Source organism: Haemorhous mexicanus, chromosome 5 (assembly GCF_027477595.1).
Source record: "Haemorhous mexicanus isolate bHaeMex1 chromosome 5, bHaeMex1.pri, whole genome shotgun sequence".
Taxonomy (NCBI): domain Eukaryota; kingdom Metazoa; phylum Chordata; class Aves; order Passeriformes; family Fringillidae; genus Haemorhous; species Haemorhous mexicanus.
The window spans coordinates 49384825-49408385 of NC_082345.1; the positions used below are offsets into that span (position 1 = coordinate 49384825).

Sequence of the window (23561 nt, forward strand, 5' to 3'; positions counted from 1 at the left end):
TAAAAAAATGCTTTTGCAGAAGACTGAATACCAGTATTTTAAACTAGGGAAAAGCAATCATACCCTCATTTTATGGTCTCTGGCAAACTGCTTTGTACAAGCTAATAAATTGTCTTGATTTGAAGTCGCATTTTATACCTTCTGCATTTTAGTTACCCATTAAGAGAAGGACAATATTAAGTTGTAATATCCCTCTCTTATATTGTAACAAAAATAATTTTAAACAGCAATCTTTCTAAGCTACACAGTCTTCATACTGAGATTATCTTTTTTCCCCCTTTTTATTTTCCAAAGTTCACTCCATGAGTGCCATTACTAGTTTTCTGGGTTATTTTTCCTCTGTATGCTTATTGTGATTAATGGTTCCTCACAATATTTCACCTAGTGCTTCAACAGGATTCCATAATATTACATATCACTTTGAAATTACTCAAAGGTATACTGAATCTAGCATAAAGATTTTACTATAAGGCTTGACACTACAAGTCAACAATTCAAGTATAATACAATTTTAAAATTATTACAAAAATACATATATATTTCAGATCCACAAAAATTGTGGGAATTATGTTTTTGGGGGATTTGCACTTAAATACAAAAGTTATAATAAATAAAATTCAGCTTAAATACAAGCTTAGTCTTAAGCACATAAGGCTCAGAACTGTGTATCTGTAACAGCTGCAGTACTTAAATATGAGACAAAGCCAACGTAAATGAATTGGCAAGTTTTCTTAGACCTTACTGGAGATTTAATCAGAAAAAGAAATATCAGTGCTGGTTTTAGTAAATCAAGATGGGCATTTACACCCAAAGGAAAGCTTTCTTATGCAATTTAACTGCTATTTACACTAGTATATTAGAAAGTACCAAGAGCCCAGTTTGATTAATTGTGACAATATTATACCATTATTATATTCACAAAGCTTATCTAGACAGGCTCATAAGCCAGGTAAAGCTCTAATGATAAAGAGTCCCATAAGCTTTTATTGATTATTAAATTCATATTAACATAATTTTAAAGGTCTATCAGAAACCAAAACTTTTAACAAATACCACTTAAGATAGGCACATGTGCACAGACAAATTTGATATGATATCTAGGAATTGCATACAGATGTAGAGATGACATAGCTGTTCAAAAAAATTCTTTCCTTATAGTAAAACTCATAACATTATGAAATGCCAATTTATTGGATCAAAAAAGGTCTATTTGGTTAAGTAAAAGAGTGGCCATCAAACTATCAGTATGTAATTTGATAGCAAAAGTACCAAACATTACATTCACCTACCAGCCTATAGAGCTCTGTAATGCTGATCTCTTCAGGATCCACCATAGCATATTCTTTTCTTGGAACTAAGTCAAGTCCCAGTTGTCTGTATGAGAAATGGAATAACAGTAAGTAGCTTCTGCTTTCAAAAGAAACAAATTAGCTCTCCATGTGTTTGCTGTTTATTCCAATAAACAATGCCCATGTTAATTGGTACTCTTGAATTAGTTGACTTTGGTTTTATTTTTATGTATTTTGGCTGTGACCACCATTCACATTTGACTCATTGCCTTTCTCCACCATGCAACATGAATACAATGTTTTCCCACAATTTTTAAACCTGTTTCACAGAGTGGACATTGTGCAATGACATGTCCTTCGTACTACTGTGAGCATTTCAGTGTGAACGCACTAGTACTGTCAATTTGAATAACAAGCACGGAAAGGAAGATAAAAAGAAAATCCATCAAATGCCAAAACATCAGCTCATTTTCAGTTTGGAGTGGATGGTATCAAAGATGCTTGCCTGTATCCCCTGAACAAAATAAGGAAATGAGCTTGAGTCAACAAGAACACAATTTATTTCCAGCACAGCAGCGAGCAATAATGTTTAAGAATGCATAAGGACACGAAAGCAGTCATGCTGAGTTTAGGAAAATTCAAAAGATTATAAAGTTTTTCAAAAATATGTTTTAAAGACCAGGGACTCTCCATGTCAAAAACCTTCACAATTAATTCCTTTCAGTTACTGCAAAATTCTAAGCAGCCAGGTAATCATACACATTTAGTCACAACCCTTTCACTCTGTTAGGTATTTATGTTTTCAGACAGCTGTAGAAACCCTGGAAATTCAGTTAATTCTACTACTGAATGTTGCTTCTTTTAGTTAGCATTTATCTGTACAAATACATGCTAAAGAAAAGACACTGGAAACAGCACCTAAATGCCAGAGGGTGTTTTAACCATTTTCTTGCTTAAAAAAAAGTGAGATAATACAATTTGTATAAGCTCATTTCAGTTATTCAGACTAAAGAAAGATGCAGAGCGCAGTAGCTGGGTGTATGTTAGAGGTGCCCAAGTAGGAACTAAATTGTGTGACCAAGTTAAAAAAGAAGCAATGTCAACCAACATAGTTACAGTTAGCACACAAAGCTCTGCTGAATGCATCATCCAGGCATCATGTGTATTAAAAAGATGTAAAATGCTGCTTCAGATATTCCAATGCAATTGGAATAAATACTATCTTGTAGATAGTACTACTGCTACATAAATTACACCGATATAAAAAAGCAGAATAAAACAATAAGCCACTTTTCACTGTTAAAACATGGTGGACAGAAAAATAATGAAGAAGAAAGTCCTTTGGGAAAAAAAGTATCACTTGTTAGAAATTTGTTCTTTATTTCAACATTCGACAATCAGCCTAAAGAAGTGGCTTGGCAATGCCATTATTTGATTTAGGTGTATTGACTCACTCGTTGCCCCAGTCCAGACGGGCAGTGATGTGCCGCTTGACGTCCTTCATGCGGTCGTGGGTGAGATGGCCAACAAGCACCTGCCTCCGCAGGTCCAGGATTTCATTCATTATGTGCCACAGCCGGTGAAAGAGATCCCCCTCATTCCTCTGTGAGAGAAACATATGATTGCCTCTGCATCACCTGATAGTCAGGATATCAGCTTATAAACTGATAATCCTAATAAATACATACATGATGAGGAAATTAGGAAAACCCCTTTTTCCCCCTTACTTAGTCTTTTATTCCCCATTACACTGCGACCATTTTACCTGCATGTGAGTGTGTGTATATAAAATAATTTCAGAACTGCCACAGACCTTGTCTATGCACCACACCCATTCCAATATTCCAGTCCAACTCCTTGTGTCTCTCTCACATTAACCTAATCTAGTGTACATGACAGATATGACAAAAATTCAACAAAAAACGTTCATGTATTGCACAACACAGCATGGTTTTATTCCAAAAGTATGTTCATTCTGTGCTGCTGTCTCATCCAAACTGAATATATCATCTGCATTTCAAGACTATTTGAACTCATACACATAAGGGATAGAAAAAGCAATAGCTCTGAGCATTCAAACTCTGAACCACAGTGCTAATTTGTTTTAACTTTCCCTTGCATTGATATAACTCTACACACTACCACCTAATCATAAATAAATAGTATCACACAGACAGAATCTTGTGCAGACAGTTGTTCTTTATCTAACTGTGAAGTAGGAGAAATTATGTGAATATGACTGCTTTGAAACCACATCCTCCTACTCTAATTATATACCAGCTATGGGCATAACAATTTCCCATAAATAAACTTCAGTTCTGGAAAAATCTATTAACTCTTCCTTCACTAATTCTTAGTTTTACATAGTTTTTTTTGAGAACCTTTAGCTTGAGAAAATTACTACAACCTTCATCTAAGTGATTCATCACACAAAGTTGAAAAAACACTCCTGTTAAGGTTTGTTCTGTTAATTCTTGCCAAAAACCTTAAGTCCATTTCCCTTTTCCTTCTTCCTATGAGTAAAAGGCATAAAGTTCAGCTACTTCTGCTGTATAAGTTAAACCTAAAATTCATTTAGAAGTACCATTACTCTCCATCAACAACTTTTATATTCCAAGCACTCTGAAAAATCACAATTTGAAAAATCTGCTCTTTTTACTACACATTCATTCACTTCATAAGCTCACTAAAAGGGCATTAATTTATTGTTTGTCTTGCTTTCTGTCTCGAAAGGAAGAAAAGCAGGGTAATTTTGAACATGCAATAACAACAGCAGTGAAGAAAAACATTGCCCAAAAGAGAAGCAACTGCTGTAACAACAAGTGGGAAATATGAATAAGTAAAAGAAAACCAAGGCAAAAAAGGTCATAGAAAGAGCTCTTGAATTAGAAACAAGAGACAAAAAGGACTTTGTAGGAACATTATGGAGAGCTATACTGACAGTATGTTTTCACAATTTTCCATCAGACACCAGGATATAGAGCTTTCATTTCTGCAGTCCAAAAACCAAATTGAATAAAAAGTAAATCAGGTGCATCTTTGGTCCTGGTATCTGATAAGTTCTATTGAAGTATATTATTATTACTTATGTGACTACAAGAGACATGCTAATAACACTAAAATAAGATTTCAATGTATTAGTAAGCCAATTAAAAAACAAACTGAATATTGTGTTTTTTTCTGAAATATATACTTCAACTAAACCAGACCATCTAAACAACAGTGCACCTTTTGAGATGCCATTAAGTCAAAGCAATAGTCTTCAGGGTACTTACCACATAGAGTTGTTTCCACATTGTTCCCCAGTCTCTTAGAGTTGATGTCATTTCTGTAATAACAGAATCTTCTGTTGGAATAACCATTTCAAATTGTCTGTAACATGCAGAAGAACACATGATATTGCACAAGCATTACTAATCCCTTTGCAGTTACTAATATGTAGATTTCCTACTGCCAACAGTGATGTCTGCAACCTACACGTGCGCTCCTTCAGACCATGACACTTTTTATTTGTACATTTATTGAATCCCCATGGAAAAACTTTGGGTGAAAATAGTTAAATCCCCATGCAAAGTCTTGGCACTAGAGAACTCAAGGTGAGGTTTTTTTACTATGAGATAAGCATATAAAAATCAACTTTCACAGCAGAATAAATCCCGTAGTTTCCAAAGGGGTCTTGACACTTCAGCTTTTCATGCCTGGATTACTTTTTTCATGATATCTTGTCTCTCTTACTAAATTAACATAACAATGTGACAGCTCTTGGCCATGATGAGCAGCAGGGAACATGGCCTGAATGGGAAACTAACTAACAAAGGAAATAGATGCAACAAAGATTGAAATCCATGCAAATACTGTCATGGTGTCCACTAACAGAAATTATTCTGCCTTTAAACTTTATTTTATTGTGATGGTTCACAATTTTGTTTCACTGAACCTTCAGTTTAAGCTACAGCTTTAAAAGGAAAAAGATCTTAGGGCATGAGAAACCACATGTGGCTGTAACTTCATAGAGGACAACAGGGAGTTTACAGTAATGTGGGGACATTTTCACCTGTGAGAATGAAACTTGTTATAGCATTATTACAGTCTTCATCATTATTTCTGCCCATCATGAATAGTGGATCTCCAACACACTCATTTATGCTCCCAAAACAAAGGTCACTTCATGTTCAGGCATCCATCCATTATGAGAAATGTCCTTACCTAAACAGTTTTCAAACTGTTTTGTATCAGTTTTCTACTAATAAATCCAAATAAAGGATAAAATATGAACAATTACAAATTAAGTAAAACTGTGAAAAACATTAAGATCACTGATAACTTTTTTAAGTTAAGTTTTAAATTTTTAAAAGTGATACCACCAAGGTCTCAAGTTTTGCACATTAAAAAAAAAATCAGTTTTTTTAAGTCAGACAACTTGAATTCCAAAACAAAATTTAAAACCAAATATTAACCAATGACTCTGGTTTTTATCAACTCTTCTAAATGTGAAAAAACAACAGCTGATGTCAAAAATAAATACTGGCTCTCCATCACCTGAAGAAAAGGAAAACATTTCTCTATTCATTGACAGGTTTAGCAATATTCTTTGCCATTTAACAGATACATTTTTTTTACGCCTTTTTTTGTAAAATGGCAGCTGGTAGAGCTACTGCCCTCAAAGAAAACAGCTTATCTTAAACAGCAGGTTAAAAGGCAGCTTATGTACACAATAATTTCTTCAAATTAGGGCAATGCCATTTTCAAGCCAAACTTTACATAATTGTTTCCCCCTTTCTCTAGACAATACAGAATGATATTCCTAATTGCATTCAGTGTCTTTTTTGGATAGAGCATTCCAATTTTATGACCATGCAGGAGTATCAGATGAGCTAAAGACAACTATTTCAAGTGCTCTGGCAGTAAGCTGAAGATATCATAGCATAACTAAATTATTTACTTTATAAGCAAAAGATTTTTGGTACAAGTAATTAAACATGTTTAAATATTTGAAATCAGAACATTTCACACATACCCTTTGTTCTTAACACATGCATTCTTCAAGTGAATGTAGTTAGATGGAAATATGCCCTGAAAAATAAAAAAAGTTTAAGTAAAAAGTCCCCTTACATGAGTCTGGCATTCCATTTAGTATAAGTCAATATGCAAATTCATGCTGAATTCAAAGTCCTCCAAATAATTAACAAAAAACACAAACAGGGAAAAAAATGCAATAAATACTTAGTATTGTTCTAATAGAAACTAAAATGCCATATTCAATAGAGTTTAAAATCTTCAACACTTCAGAAAATTAGAAGATAACTCATGTAGAACATGCAGAAGATTATTTGAGAGCTCCCTTATGGCAGACTGTTTTATTCATTATTTCCACCTTGATAAGGAACAGACCAGCTGTGGGGGATAATGTCTTATCAACTGCATCTTAAAAATAAAGATTTTCAGACAGGGATTTTTAAAATTAAGCAGAATAAATGAAGTTGACAATATTGAATAAAAAGAAAGTCAAGTAAAGAAAGGAAATCAAACCGGAGTCTAGTTTGGTGGCTGCTCTGCCTGCAGTGCACAGGAAAGTTGTGGTAGATGCCTGCCACAGAGCCTGTGTCTGCCAGGAGCAGCCCTTTCCCAGCTGTTCAAGGCTCCCCAGCATTCTGGTGAGCCCTCAGCATTGCTGCAGCAGTCCCACTGCTCTTACAGCACACTGGTCTGAACAAATCAGAACGAGCAAAACGAAGCAAGTCAGCTCTAAGCCTCTGGCTGGGAAGATAATACACTACAGCTCATGCACTGAGAGAAAATTCATATATGGTCTCTTTATAACAAGCACAGCTGCACAGCTTTCCTTTGTGATGATGGTGTCCCATTTTCTTTCCACACAACCATCAGACCTTGAACAAAACCAAATCTGCTGTGTGGAGACAACTACCCTTTTAAATGCTCCTCCTCCTCTGTAATGCAAAGTGGTTGAGGGGAGCATCTCCCAAGGACAGCAGGACACACAGCCCTGCAGGTACAGCAGGGATGTGTCAGGGATGCAGATGCACCCTTGCTGCACACCAGCTGCCACACATACTTCTTCCAGTGTCAAAGCTGGCAGAATAACAAGGGAAGAATCTTGACAGAGCAATACCAATAACCAGAGGAGGTACAAGGTGCTCTTATAATTTTACTTTTGGAGAGACTCCCTCAAAAATCCAAATTAGAAAGCTGTTTGCATTCTCACTAGGAAAACAGAGAATATATATCTCATCTCTTCACACATCAAGTCATGTTTAGAAAACCTATTCATAACTTCCATCACACATTTGACAGACCACAAGGCAAGACTGACAGCAAGCATGTGGTGAGAATTGCAACAAAAGACACAGAAGAGGCAATACCAAACCACAACTGCTCATGTCTTATAAATCAAACTGTAATATACATCAATGAGGTCAAAGTAGTAAACATCAAATTAGACTCTGTGGCTAAATTTATTGTTTGAATCGACCTTCCACATGAAGAAAGGAAATTTATGTGATTAGAGACCACAGGCCTTGGCACAAAAGGCCAATAATTTGATATAAGCCCCTGGAAACTTTTCAAACTTATTGTGTATGTGCCTTTTTTGCAGCTGAAGAATTCTGAAAAAGAGGACAGAAAAAAGAAGAGCAAAGCTTACAATGCAGGTTAAAGGACGGACAGATAATTTAAGATCTTTCTTTCCCATGAAAAACAAAATCTGTACAATCTCAGAGGCAAGACAACAGGAGAGGTTAAGAAAATAGAAAGACAAAAAACACAAGTAAAGCTTAAACATACAACATGAACAGACACTGAAATATAAATTTCAGTAACTTTTCATGTCTGAATGCAGAAGCAATAAATCAGAGAAGTCTGGTTTAGAATACTATGCTACTATGGAAACCAAAGACTACACATCAAAGAAAACCAAAATGAACCACATATTTTACATGGCAACACATATGTTTTATTCAATTGATACTCTGCATGGGGCTCCTATAAACTAGCTGTTTCCACTGGCTGCTCTAAATTAATTTGTAGCTTCAAGAAAAACAGGCACAGTTTAACCAACTTTTCCGACACTTTTTCGATTTTTATTCTCAGTAGTCTTTTCCCTTCAACTCAGCCTCCTCTGAGTGGAAAATCTAAAATTTGGAAATGAAAGAAAATTCATCACAGCCCTGGATTTGTGAAGTGTATTATCCTAATACATAGAAGCATTTCAAAAGGGTAATCCATGTCCAAATCTAATTAAAGTAGTACCAATAATATACTTAACACTAAGCTATGGTTTTCTTTTAAGAGTAAATATCATACACTTTCAAGCAGACTATTAACTTTTAAAAAGTAAATATGTATTTTTGCCCAAGAATGCAAAACTGCAATTGACCTTTACCTTAAGATTGGGGTTTTTTAAGGCGAATCCTCTGTACCACCCTGTGAAGAAAGCACATTTTGCTTTTTAGAGAGTGCAAATAATTTACATATGTAAAACAGATTTCATCTTTCCCTTTTGGACAGATATGACAATTCCACAGTGCTGTCAGACTATATTAGTTTAAAAGATTTTCCATACAGTGAAAGGTATTTCATTTAAACCAGTGAAAGGTATTTCATTTAAATCAGTTCATATTTGGATGACTTCATTCACACAACTTCACACATTTAACCCCAAATGTTTCTAACAATGTAACCTAGGTAAATTCTGCATTGGACACCACAATGGTCAGACCAGAAATAGTTTCTTACTAACTCAAAAGATTTACAAATAATTTCTGGACTTGAGGTTCTACATCTATCAACCACAATGCTATATAAAACTCATAATATACCTGATTCAACAGAATAGACCCTATGCCTTCTAAAAGAGCATTTCTTACAAGGTCAACCATATATAATCCTGCTACAATATTACAAAAAACCCAAAAAAACAACAACAACCAAAAAAAAAAATCAATGTGTTGATTTTTAGATGTTAGGGAGGCAGATTATGAAAAGAAAATGCAACTTTATTTCTCTGACACTAGCAACAGACATTTGCTTAAATTATATTTTCATTCTCTAATGCAAAGCAGAGGAGAATGTTTACCCTGCTTTAAGATTTTAAGTTGTGACTTTGAATTAACTTGAAAATGTCTTGATGACAGCCAGGTTTCCCTCAGAAATACCAAGAAAGCAAAAGAATCATGAGAGACTTCCTTTCTTTTATAACTCTTTTCCTCTGTAAATTTTTATTAAACAGAAAGATTAAATAAAAATTAACATACTGCAAACTAATTATTATAGAGATTAGAGCTCACCAAAAGTGTGGAAAAAAAATTAAGAGGCCAAAATGTATTATATTATTGACTTCAAAAATGTGTTACTTTAAGAAAATAAATTAATACTAATGGGGTTCAAACCATCAATACACAAAACTTAATTATCACTGGAATCACCTGTGAACTCACCATCGCATTTCTCTAATATTTGAACGGTGTCTCCAATCTCCAGTGATAGGCCATGTGGGACTGTCCCTCGAAAACCAGCAATTACTGAAAAATATAATATGCCTCAATCATTCACAATATTAAAATATAAATTATTCCTATTAACAAAATATTATATTGAGAAGTTACATGTTAGAAGAAACAGGCTTACTCAAACTTAATAAGCTGTGAAAAAAGTCAAAAGAAAGAATAATTAAGCCACTTTTATGAGGAGAAAAATTAAAACACAGGACTCAGAAATATACCTAAACACAGGCTTATGACACATGAATGGAAAGCTTGTACTGGAGAGCACTATTAGCTAGTATAAGTACCCCAAAGAACAGAAGGTGTTTCATTCCAAATGCTTACACTAACACGCATCAGACCTCAGAATTTTGCGAGCTGAAAGTGCCAATATGTGCCAATATTTTTGTTGCCATCCATACCACTCACAGGCCATGAAAAGAAAACCTTATTTCACATTTGCTTAATGGATGCTATAGACCCAGCAGTCCATAAAATCCCAAATGTGAGGAAATGGTTAGGGGGTGGAGACCACTAGAGCATGTTGATCACTCCAATACATCAAGTGCACACTAAGCTTCCCCTGCAGCTTCACCAAAGCCATTGAAGGGAGGTCATGAGCTCAGGCTGGGACAAGAGCTACAGAAATAGAGCTGGAGATAAGACAAAACATCCACCAGAGCAGTGATGTTCCCAAATATTTACAATGGCCAAATATTAAGTCTTATATTGTTAGTTCTAAAACAACAGACAGCTATTTTTTCACTCTGAACAACAATCTCTGAACAACACCAAAACAGAATACCCAAAAGGCACTCAAAGAGCTCACTCCTAAAAATGCTAAAAATCCATTTACTTGCTAGATAGCAATTCAGCTATTCAATCCTGTTCTTTCTGTACTTGAAATGGCGAATTAAAATATCGCATAATTCAGGCCATGAGTCCAAGCAATAGTGCTTTTGATTCTCTGTACCATAATCTTCTTTCAGAGCTGAATTTTCAAGTGGAAGAAGAAAACAACCTATTGACCAGGGCATGATGCACAAAAAGACTTTGCAGCCTAACAGCAATCTTACTGCTGTCAAATATCTACCCATCTAGACAGGAAACCCCAAACCTCATAGCAAAAAAAGAAACCCCACTAACTGAGAGGCATGACAAGAAAACTTCACATATAAAAGCCAAAGGATAGGCACATATGCAAGGACACATAAACGCTCTTGCCGGCTGTTGGAGGTCTACCCTGCCACAAGCAGACACTACACTCAAACCCAACATAACCTGTCAGCCACCTTCTGTGCCTGCCACATTGCTCACCAAAGGCAGCAGGAGAGGTTAGCTGTCAGCAACCAGAGAAACTGAAAATTTATTTGTGAATCTTCAGAAGAAAGTTCGGGATTTTAAGAGTAAGCAATGCACAAAAAGTACTTTTTTGCCAAATCCTTCTTCAGAATTTGAAGACTTAAAAACTCATTGCATTCCCTCTTCATTTCACTCATGAGAAAATCATCACTATTAACCACGATTAACCCACAGTCTTTATCCCTGAAAAAATCCTATGGATTTTTTTTGACTGTCCAAGCCCTGGACAGTCCCTAAAAGTTTGACACAACATGAGACCAGTATTTACAGCATCGATCCTCCTCAAGAATGTGTATTAAATCAATCTCCATTTGTCTTGGTGCTACTCCCACTCTTCAAGTTTTTTACACTGAACTGAATACTGTGAGATATGCAGCATGAAACAAAAAGCTACTTTGGATCCACACCATGAACAAGTGCACAATTTGCAGCAGCTTAGTAGCAAGACAGCATTAGTACAGTCAGAAAACTTAAGAGTTAAAATAAACCAAGATTTTTTCAATTAGTTATTTTACAAAGATCTGAAAATTAAAACAGTTTATTACCTATGTAGAAATAAAAATAAGAAGCAAACTCCTTGAATATCAATGCAATGTACATCCAAATTCTAGTGTGGCCCTGGAATGACAGAAGTCACTCTGGTCACCTTTCTAGTTTGAAAGACTCAAAATTTAAATATGAAGCCTGCCAAAATAGCGTGTATAGCAACCAAAACAAAATTAAGGAATTAACTGAAGAAGTATACAAAACAAACCCAACCCTCATCTGTTATTACAGTTATGAGATGTCTTATTTTTAAACTCCATGAAATAAAAAAAGGACAGTAATTTTCTCCTTATGAGCCAATATATCCTGCCACATTGTTATGATTTGACTTTTCTGTGACATTCAGTTTTTATTACTTAGTTACTAGAGATGTTAAAGATCTTTTTCTCTTTTTAAGTTTAAAAAAAACTTTCAGGATAAAACGAGATTGAAATCTGACACAGTGTAGAAAATAGCTAGAAATCATTTTAGAGCATGTATATTAGAACAAAATTTTACCCTGGAATATCTTCTAGAAAGATGGCCTGCAGAGTACCAGGAAAAAAAAGAAAGAAATGAGGGCACCATCTTTACCTCTAAGCACATTCACCTGATACACTTGAAAAACCCTCCCTGGATTCTTGTGGTGTAAGGTCAGGCTCAAAACAGGCAGCCTGTGGTGTTTAGCAGTGTCAATCAAAGTAAAATAAAGAGCATTGCAGAGCAGCAGAGGATTTAATGAAAAGCACAGGAGCCCACAGATAAATTTACCTCACAAATGTTGACTCAGATAACTTTGTAATAATGGAATCATGCAACTGAACTGGGACCCAGACAGAAGGTGGCATCACAACAACTGTTAGAACAACTGGCAACAACAGATGAGGGCCAAAGTACCCAACAACTTTTTTTTTACCTTGGTCTTAAAGGCCAACTGATGAGATACATGAGATGATTATCTCATGTATGTCTCATGAGATACACGAGCATGTAGCCACAGGACAATGGGGAATGGCTTCAAACTTAAGGAGGGCAAGTTTAGTTACAATAGAAAAAAATTCTTTACTGAGGGTGGTGAGGCACTGGAACGGGTTACCCAGAGAAACTGTGGACATGGATTCCTGTGAACACTTAAGGCAAGTTTTTGGATGGAGCTCTGAGCCACTTGGTCTAGTGAAAGTGTCCCTGCCCACAGCAGGGGAGTTGAAACAAGATGATTTTTAGGGTCCCTTCCATTCCTTCTATGATTTTCTAGATTCTGTAGAACTCTGCAGAATCTATAGATTCATCTGCTCTATGATTCATGTCTTTTTAGTTTATCTTTGGTGTATATACATCAGTAGACTACAGGGAGGATAAAAATTAAGGCAGGGAAGGAGGTAGCTGCTGCTCTACCAGAGAAGATCCCAGCTAGGACATGGAGTTTGTAAGCAAGCCATAATATAAATTTCATGTCCTAAATGTCTCACCCTTTTCTCCAATGACCACATTGTTCTGCAAAAGCAGATGCTCCTTAATTCTTTCTTCTAGTAGCAGTAATTATATAATTAATCACTCTGCAGGGACCACGGCTTAAGGTGTTCTCAATCTAACTTTGGAGCAGTACATATTTATCAGACTTATAGAACCATATTTTTTTTTATATAGAGCATTCACTGTTCCATATGCATCACTTTAATTCCTTTAACAACAATAGCTGTTGTGACTATCACTTTCTCTGTCTTCATTGCAAGTGTACACCAGAGACCAGGAAAAGGGAGATGGACAGGAGAAGAAAAATCTACTCTGAGTACAGATCATTTACCAATATCTGCAGTCTTTGCAGATGGACAGTCACATGCATGTCCCCAGGAAGCTATGTATCACAACCATCTAGATATATTTTTTGTCATTGTAGTAGCTGAAGGTCATATAAGTGTCCTTTTCAAGCACAGGAACAGTGATTGATGTCCTCTTCAATCACCTCTCGGCCACAGGAGAAATTTGGAACTCCACAATAAAAGTTTGCAGCAGGATATGTCCTCAGAAATATTTTAGAAACTGTGTTCAAATACTGCAGGCAGCTGGCATTATTAAATATTTTTTAGCTGCCAAAGAGTGCTCAGAGAATAAGAAAACAAGACAACAACACAGGATACAAAAACCTAATCTATACAGAAGGCAAAATCACCATAGTGAGAACTATAGGGACATGCAATATTAAAGCAACTTCGGTTTTGGTTTGCTCCTAAGTTCAGCTTCTCAAAACAAAATTCATCTTTGTGCTCTCATTCAAACTCTCTGGTTGGATGTGCTCACTGTTGGACAGTTTTACATGAGAAAGTGCCTGGTGAGTGAAAAGCCCAAGGTCCTACCTAAAGCCTAAACTAAGTGGGGGGGTTTGGTGCAGCTTCTGCTCATTTAGAGTGCTGTGATAGCATTGCTGTTCTAAAAACTGATACAAGATAGTTTCCTGCTTGCAACTAGTGTACACAAGCCTCACCTGCAAGTTGGCATTATAAAGAGGATTAGAGACACCCAGAGCAAGCTGGCTTCATGGCTGGCTTGACTTTATGTTTACAAGACGAAAATGTCTCCCCACAAAGGGTGTGGACACGACATGATGCTCAAGATGACCTTGTCAGAAGTTAGAATTAAGATCAACACCACAAAAGGAGAAACACATTACATTCAGTTCTGGGCTGTGTGGCAGGACATACACCCCCATATGTAAAGGGATGAAAAGAAGTCGTATCTACAGCAACTGCTCAATGTTCAAAAATGAGCATTTGTATGACAAAAGCATTTGGGTTTCACAGAATAAAAAACAGTCCTTCAACTGAAGAAAAGTGTGGAGAAAAGATATGAGGTAGAACACCAAAAATTACTTTAATAATGAATTATTGCTTTGCCATATCCACATGCAAAATTACTGTAATAATGAATTATTGCTTAGCCATGTCCACATGCAAAATACTTGAGTAAAAAATAGACTCTAGGTCAATGCCCTAAGTCATGATGGCCCAGTTGAGAGAGGCACACAAAGCACACAGAAATGTGGTACGTACACACCAGACGATCAGATTTGGAGGATGGGAACACTGTGTCGGAGGGACTGGCTTTGACAGGGAACAAGATGCTCTGATAGAAAAGGAATTGATTAGCTGGCAACAGGGGTGGTTGGCCCACTTCAAAGTTTTGCTTGGGGTTATATTCTTAAAATTTTTATGCCTGAAATAACTGGAGATCTGCATATAAGAACTAATGAGGCAGACACTGTTGTTCTTTTCCTCCTAACAGATGGCTAGAAGCTATTATTGATTCCAGATATTATCTGCTATAATTGAAATCTGGTCCTCTTGGTAGCAAAAGCAATTTTTAAAGTTTTTATTCTGGATTTAAAAGTGCCATTCTCTTAAGAGATTGAGACTTTCAGAAACAACTATTTCAAGGGGTTTTGCTTCTGTTCAGCAGTTGAAAAAAAAAAAAGAAAAAATCTGTAACAAATGAAATTGGGATGTTTCTAACATTATGAAGTTATTATATTGGTGAAAAGTCAATATTGTATTTTGACTTGACAGAAAACTGAACTTGCTTTTTATGCAGGTTTTTAGTTTTTTAATGAGTAATGACATGTATCTATTACCTTTGAGGAAGGTTCTAATTCAGTGGTCTTTTTGCAGAAATATAAAAACTGCCATATTTATGCATATGGCCTTATGCATAAATACAACAGACATCTGGCACTGTGAGCAGCTGCAGAAAGTGCAACATCATCTTCACAACAGCCATTATTCAAAAAGAATAAAAATCTGTCAACAACTCTCGTGAGCTTACTGCTTGTAAGTTCATGCCTGAAGCTGCTGGCCACTGGCAAGAAATGCAAGCAACCAGTAGCACAGCTCTCAGCATTTTGTGGCACAGGGGTCTCCTGAGCCAGACATGGTATTTCTGTGTTTAACAACCATGGATGCCTTTTTCTTCTATGAATGTTCCTAACTAGAATTTATATGCATCATAATATCAGTGTATACAATCTCACAGTAAGCTTTCCAGCTTAAGTATGCTCATGCAACAAAAAGCCTTCCTTTCATTTCACAGTGCAATTTATTGTGCCCTTGTTCCTGTGGGTGAGTTTGAACACAAAATCTCTTGTCACCCTCTCTGCTGTAGTTTTTCCAGAATGAAGCCCTTTCCTCCTCAAAAGAAGCTGAAGAACCTTTTCAGGTTTCAAAATAGGTAGGATTACTAGCAGCAGAAACACATGGAGGCATGCAGCTTTCCTAATGCCAAATGGCCAGAGCTGACTGCAAAAGGCCATCACGTGCATTGAACTTTGCCTGCACATGAATTGATCTGGATGGAGCAGAACCACAGCACAGCTCCATGCTCGTGCTGCTAATACACAAGTTAATTTGGGCATCTGCTCATAATGCATTGTGCTGCCTACAGCCACCCCAGGAGGCTTGCTGCAAGCCAGCAACAAGCTAATGAAGACAGAGACAGAAAAGAGAGAGGGAACAGGGTGGGGAATCGATTTAATCTCCTTTCAATAAACACAATATATACAAATGTTAGTTTCAATAACAGAAGTGATCCTTAAATCTCTTGCAGATTCCTGAGGATAAACAATTTCAAATTTGTACTGAGGATAAACACCTTCAAATTTGTACTGAAATAAAAGAATGTGAGCTCTCTTGTCTGTGTACACCACGATTAAAAGGATCAAATGCATAGTTCAGATAATGACAGCTCAGTGTGACTGTTGAATATCTCAAGTACTGCTCACATGCAGCAGTCAGTTTTCTTAAGAGATGAGAGCTTGCATGGAATTTTCCTAACACAGATATTTATTGAACAGCTATCCATGAAAATATGTCAGGGCACATAAAAAATATTCAAAACCTTTGCATCAATGTCCAAGCATTGAAAATACTGTATAAAGCAGAAGAGATATAGAAAACTAGTCTTCAGTTGCCTGTAAAACAAAATCTGGAATTCCTACTGCTAATAGCACTGACTACCTGTACAGAGGAGGCAAATACCAAGTCTGAAATACACAAAGGACATGGAGCTGCAGCAGATTGTATTCCCTCCTGTGCCTGGCTCAACATTTGAATTCAGCAAGGTAATCACTTTCAAATCCCTGATTACAAGGCTGCCAAAAACCATAGGACAATTCTTACACAGATAATCAGTTCAGTGTGAATGTCTGAATGCATGTCAAGCTCTCCTCATCCTGCATCTCAGCTACAGGCAGGCACGTTATAATCTCTTTGATGACAGCTTGATTGGTTCTCCCAATACCTGCAAATGATTTTGCTCACTCTTTGCTTTAGGTATTAGGACTACATATTAAAACAGAGCACTAAAAGTAACCAGGGATGATGATAGCTATGAATAGCTGTCCATCTAGAACACCAAAACTGTAATTATTTAGCATGCATCACCAGTGTCCCTGTCCTTGCAGGCATGAGATTTCAAAAATTGTTTTCTTTCTTCTATCAAACATCTAGTTATGCCCTTTAAATTCCTTAAATCTTGCTTTATATATTTTTATGTCTACATCTTGTCTCTGCTAAGAGCATTTTCTTGATATGCATTTGTTCTGGAACAAGGAATTCAAAAGTAAAAAGAAAATTTAAAAAAAAGTCTTTACAAGTCCAGAAAATCAAGTACAACGTAAGAGTTTATGAATAAATGGCACAACTTTTCCCATGAACTTGGTCAGGAATGTCCTTTACAGAGGAGGAATGCCAAAGTAAAACCCACCAGAGACATCATGGAAGAAGGCAAGGTGGACTCCATACAAGCAGGTGTAGTCTTCATGCATTTAATCAAATTATGATAAAGGAATTAGTCTGCAGCCAGTTCAACCTGTTGGTCTCACTTTAATTCTTTACTGTAAAGCTAGAGATGCATTAAGACTGCCTTGTTAAATAGGAAGGATTAAATGTGAATTTTCCTTTATTACTTGGAAACAGCAACAACTTAAAAATCCAGCTAGTAGAAAGGAGTAGGTGAAAAAAGTAGGTTATGTTCAGATGACATTATCTGTAAGAAAAACCTCATTTAGCTAAAAATAACAATGTCTTTTATTAAGACTAAGTACTTCCAAAGTTCTAATAACTTTCAAACTTTGTTAAGGATTTGCCTTAATTATTAATATCATGATCAAGGACAAGAGTTACAACTATTTACTTGGAAAAGTATTTATGTTTCATTCATAGCCTCTGGGGAAACAGTTTCTGAGCAAAATCAAATACACCAGCAAGGGGTTTTCTAACTTACTGTAAGTGTCAGGTATGATAAAGAAGGGATGATGAGAGAACATAGCCACAAGCTGCATCGGGGGAGATTCAGGCTAGAATCCAAGAGGAATTTCTTCACAGGACGGGTTGTTAACCATTGAAAAAGACTGCCCTGGGAGGTGGTGGAGTCACCATACCTGGAGGTATTCAAGAGACTGGGCATAGCACTTACTGCTCTGATCTAGTTGACAGGAGGGTGATTGATCCAAGGTTGGACTTGATAATCTTAGAGATCTTTTCCAACCAAAAAGATTCTGTAATTCTGTGATGTACCCACAGCACACGTGCATCATCTGCGGATACCAAAGCCAACAAAGCTGTAAATGCCAGCTCTCACAGCAACTCTTCAGTACATTTTGTGCTTCATTAAAGCCCACCAAAACCTCCAAAAACTTGAGACACAGAGTTGTACATTGTTTCAAATACAGATCTATGGTGTAATTTTGTATCTGCCAGAGGGTTTGCTGGCTACATGTCATATCCCTACGAAGCCAGCAGAAACTGAAGCAGAAAATTAAAAGCCTCACATGATGATAAACACAGGAGTTATCTTCCAGAAAACAGTGAAATTTTTCCAGAATAATAGGATGACAACTATTTCAAAGAAGGCCTCGAATACAAGAGTATGTGCTTACAATTGAATGCTGAGTAATAATGTCAGAGCAGTGGGTATGGTCCAAAGCCTAACAACCACACATTTCTCTGTCCTCCTCCTTCCTCCCCAAAAGCATCATATCACAGCATGCTTCTCTGAACTCGGGGGACATAATTTCAGAGCCCTGAACAAACTTTAGGTAGCACCATGCAAAGTCAAGCTCAGAAGAGCTGTAGCCTTATGGACTGCAAAAGAAAAGACAACCACTGTGCAAGCTGCAAGAATTACTCTTCACAACTACGAGAAGCACCCAAGAGGAACACGGGGAGACAAGACTGCAGTAGCTCAAAAATTCCACGTGCTTGCTATCAAAGACTTTGGCAAATGAGACTGGCTTCCCCTTAAAATTGCTCCCATTCAAGTAATAAATAGCATTCCAGGAAGCCAAGAAAAGCAGAGCATAAATCTTCTTCACTAATACAAGAGACAGGACACCCTTCCTCCATAACCAAGTCAGGTCTGTCCATTGACCATAGAGATGAAACAGTTTTCATGTACTGTGTGCTGTCTTGTATTTCCTTTGGAAGAGCAGGGTTTAATTCTGTATTTGACCTGCCATCAATGGAAGACAAATAAAACCAAAACCAAACACACTAGGAAACTCAAATACACCCACAAAACCAAACACAAAATCAACACAGCCTGCAATTTTCAATGGCATTGTTTTTCAGCTTGTCTGGTATTGCATTTCAGATGAGTTTTAGCCTTCTGCTAAGCAGCATTTCTCTGATATTCAACCATATAATTATAAATGTATCTCAAGTACTTTCTTTTTACCAATAAGACTCCTGTTTACTTTGACTTTAGCCTTCATGCAATGTTCTCTATGGCATTTTTAAACTAAATTATTCTGCTTTTCTAAGCTATGAGCCTTAACCATATTGCTACTTACAAAGAACACTTATTAAATATAATTTTTTGCTGCATTTTAAAAATTATTGCCCTATGGTATTTTTCAGCAATGAAACAAAAACTGTAACAACTTATGCAATATGGAAATTGTGCAATTTAGCTAACACAAAAAATAAACTGGAATTGTGAGCTTCTGTAGCCTGCCCCACAGATCAGCCAATTCTCTGTAGATAAAAATATCAGAAAATCTCCTTAAAGAAAGGAAAATTTCACAAGGTGTGGAATTAAGTGCAACTAAGGAAGATTATTACAAATCACTTACAAGTACCCTGGCGTATGCTTTTTTCATCTTAAATGAGGCAGAACTTTCTTGATCCAGTGTAATTGAGAGGCATTTCAAACACACTGGAACACAGCTATCAGGACTAGTAAAGCAAAACTACTTCCTCCTGTGAAAATCCTCAGAGACAGCTGAATGCAAGTTTAAACATCCCACTCTGGCTTTAAGCTGGTTTATTAGGTTTAATGGTTGGAAATAACCACTGCACTTTTTAACCTGATTTCAACAGCTGAGCCAGCAGAATTCAGGGTATTTAGCCCTGCAGGGTTTCATCACTAATCCATAATCTCTGTGAATTCAAAACTTCAGGGATATTTAAAGAAATCCTACAATTATTTTAAAATGGATGACCAAATAGAAATGTAACAAGTGCATTTCTATTTTCCTTACTCAAAGCTCCAAAAATACTACCTTTTAACAGTGTTTTTGTGCCACAGGGCACTTTCAAAAATCCAAGTATAGGTTCTTCTTTGAAAGTCAGAGCCTTCACTTTCTGCTCATTCTTGTTTAAGAATAGCACTTATTGTTCCAAAATTAAGGGCGAAGAGAGTTTAGGTTCAGTTGCCAACTGTTTATAAATGCACAAAAGAACATGAGAAAAATGTATCTGAAAAGTATATGCAACCAATTAAGAAAATGAAGACTGCTGACAAGGGGGAGATTGTTCGATGCTATGGGGGAAGGAAGTGTATGATCCAACAGCCAACAGTCCTCTTTAAAGGTTTATATTATGATTCACTGATTCATCTGAGCTTTTATCCTTTTTTTATTTTTTTTCTGGTAAGGGTATTTCAAGGGGCAAGATAATTCCTTTGGATTTCAACATCTTGGCAGAGTCACTAAAAATCCCTGCCATTGTAACAGCTCTAACCTTCCTCTAGATTTGCCACAGAAGCCTAAGAACACATTCAAATACCACAAGTGCAGGAAAACATGAAAAACAATGATGTTGTTCTAAGAAATTGGTACTGTGAGACACACACTATCATCTGGAACCATAAAAAACTTCCTGAGTGAAACTAATCACGGTTTTGACAAGCAACTGGGCAGTGCCAGGCAAACCAGACACAGAGACTTCTTGTCTTTAAGTATTAAGGCATTTTTCAACCCTTCTCCAGTTGAAAGAACACACAGGACTCTTTCCTGAAACTTAAAAACAAAAAGTCTCTTTTTTACCTAAGAAAAATTGGCAGAGACAGGTAAAAAACCAAAATTTTATGTCAATGCAGTGTCTGCCAGCAGGTTAGGAACAATGCTGAAATAAGCTAACGCAAATTAAGGAGATCTGCAATCTATCCACTTGGCCACTGTCCATGCCATTAAGCCAGATGCCACGTGCTTGTTTTGCACTGAATCAAGCTACAAAACTCACAGAGGTAGAGAAAAAGTCATTGCCAAACTTCACTTGAATGTGGCATGGACAAGGCAGGGAATGAAGGGAAATGAGAAGTCAAGGCAAGACCTTCAGCAAGGAAGTGCAGAGCTCCCTAGGAGGGACCATTCCTAAGAGAGGGACAGAAACAAACAGCAGCTCCAGGGCTACACTTGGCCACAGTGCCACAGAGAGCCATCACACCACACCACACACCTGACAGAATTAATACACTGATTTGAAATCATTAATTTTCATAAACACTGTGGGGTTTTCCCTACAATTAATAGCCTCCAAACAGAATAACATAGACCTCATGGGATTTATCCAGGAGCTAAAGTAAGGAAAAGAGAAAACTGTATTTGTCTCCCATGCTTGAAAAGACCTTCTGAAACAAGAATATGAAACTCATGCAGACATTAGTGTCTTGATTCAGCTTGATAGTTTTTCAGTGTCTGTACTCCACCAAGTAGCTTCTGGTCTCAACTTCAGCTTCAGTAGCAAACCACAGGTGTTAAACATCAGTAAATGAGACAAACAGTTTACTGCAAGGTTGGTTCTGAAAGGGAGTGAAACCAGCCCTTAGGACTGATAAGATGAACATTATGTGGCATGTCTACTACATAGAGAATTCTTCTTTTTAAAGAAAAGACCTTCAAAGGCACTGAAAAAAATCTTTGCTGAGAAGGAAACCAAATGGAGAAACTGAATATGGTTAAGCACAAACATATATAAAAACAATAACTTTCCTTAGTCATAGCTGACTTTAGAGCAACTGTATGATTTGGTATTTCTGCATTATTCTCTTCCCCTCTCACAAAAAATCTTTTGCCCAAGAACTCTGAATTTAAGTCACGAGATAGATAGATAGATAGATAGATAGATAGACAGACAGACAGACAGTCATCTAGGCTGAGCACAAGTTTGTGGGACCCAAGGACATTAATCTGTGAGTCCTGATCTTTAAGGTCCATTCCAATCCTTAACATTCTGTGATTCTATGAAATATTGAATCCCTGGAGCACTATACATGAACAAATACTCTTTGGATTTGATTCAGCAGTTGGATTTGATCCATATCATAATTCCACTCACTAATTAAAACAATTACAGGTGTGTAAATAATCAACAACAGACCTAGCCTGCAATGGGCTTACTTTTCCTAACAGCAAATTGAAAGGACCAAATCAAAGGAAAATGTTATTTTTAAAGTAGGAGCAAAAAGAACAGGAAGGGGTTTGCAGCATGCTACACAGTTAAACTTGAGGAGAAAAAGGAAAGCAAGAGGCTCATCAAGCCTTGCAACTTGCTTTTAACTTCCTTAGACAATTTCAACTCACTTATTAAAAATATGCTATTTATTAACTCTAAAATTACCATCCAAATTAAAAGGAACCCCTTTCCCACTTCAGTGGGATTGCTTGAAAGGTCAGCCAACAATCACTGCTGGGCTTGGACTGAAATTCATTATTTCCAGCCAGCAGTAATGTTAATGGCTGTGATAATTACAGTCATTGGTGATATGGTTACTTGTTGTGTCAGAAAGAGATACCTTTATGTGAGTAACATAATCCCACCTAATCCTTGAAGTATGACATATAAACCACAGAGGTGTCACAGAAAGGAAATTAAATATGAGCAAAATCACTGAAGTGTTATGACTTTTCATACTTGTTTTTTAAAACGCATGGAAATTAGATTATTTAATGTTTTCAGTCTCCAAAAAGGATGGGAGATGTCAAGTGAGCCAAAACAGAATATTCTTACTCAAGTACATCTTGTGGAATTTGCAGCCTTTGCATTTCAGCTGGATTAGAAGTGAGAAGACACACTATGAATTTTAATTGGGAATACCCCAACCAATGTTTCACCTTTTCTGAAAGTTTATTTTCATCTTAACTCTATAATTTCTATTTTACTGTTTCAATTCCTTGCCCTCCCTTTGCCATCAACACTGGCACATAGAGTGATCAAATTGTGATGGACAAATTAGAATTAAATTCAATTGAAGACATCTTTCATTTGTGCCTTTGTAAAAGCAGCACAGTAGTACCTGGGACACAGAAATGATGTGACCTTAAGTGTGAAGACTGGTCACCACTACAAATACTAACTGATCAATGGAATCATTGTAATGTAGGGCAAGTACCTGGCAATGACTAAAATACTTGACCAATTAACCTTCCAACTCTCTTTGCCCAAACTGTTCAGTTTTTGAACGTTCTTCATCAGGACTAGGGATTTACATTAAATATTCAGGATTGACCTGGTTTCATCCAAGTTAGCCCAATTTAAAACTTGTCTGGCTAGGACTAGGAAGTGGAATTGGGTGACAGATCAAGGGTGTTCTGAGTTTTCTGGTTTGGGGTAGGTTTTTC

At 36.7% G+C, this 23561-nt stretch overlaps 1 protein-coding gene across 3 annotated transcripts in view; it reads right to left on the reverse strand.

Annotated features, from left to right (window-relative positions):
- The window catches only part of DOCK4 (dedicator of cytokinesis 4), a 221108-nt gene that overhangs the window by 130498 nt on the left and 67049 nt on the right, over positions 1 to 23561 (reverse strand). For 2 of the 3 annotated variants that reach the window (XM_059847108.1, XM_059847110.1), the window contains exons 2-7: positions 9743 to 9826; positions 8689 to 8729; positions 6307 to 6362; positions 4565 to 4661; positions 2744 to 2892; positions 1290 to 1374 (exon numbers count right to left, since the gene is read on the reverse strand). In XM_059847108.1, the coding sequence (XP_059703091.1) occupies positions 1290 to 1374; positions 2744 to 2892; positions 4565 to 4661; positions 6307 to 6362; positions 8689 to 8729; positions 9743 to 9826 (512 nt within the window). Of the gene's footprint in view, positions 1 to 1289; positions 1375 to 2743; positions 2893 to 4564; positions 4662 to 6306; positions 6363 to 8688; positions 8730 to 9742; positions 9827 to 23561 lie in introns of those variants that run through there. The other variant, XM_059847111.1, reaches the window with a different exon arrangement.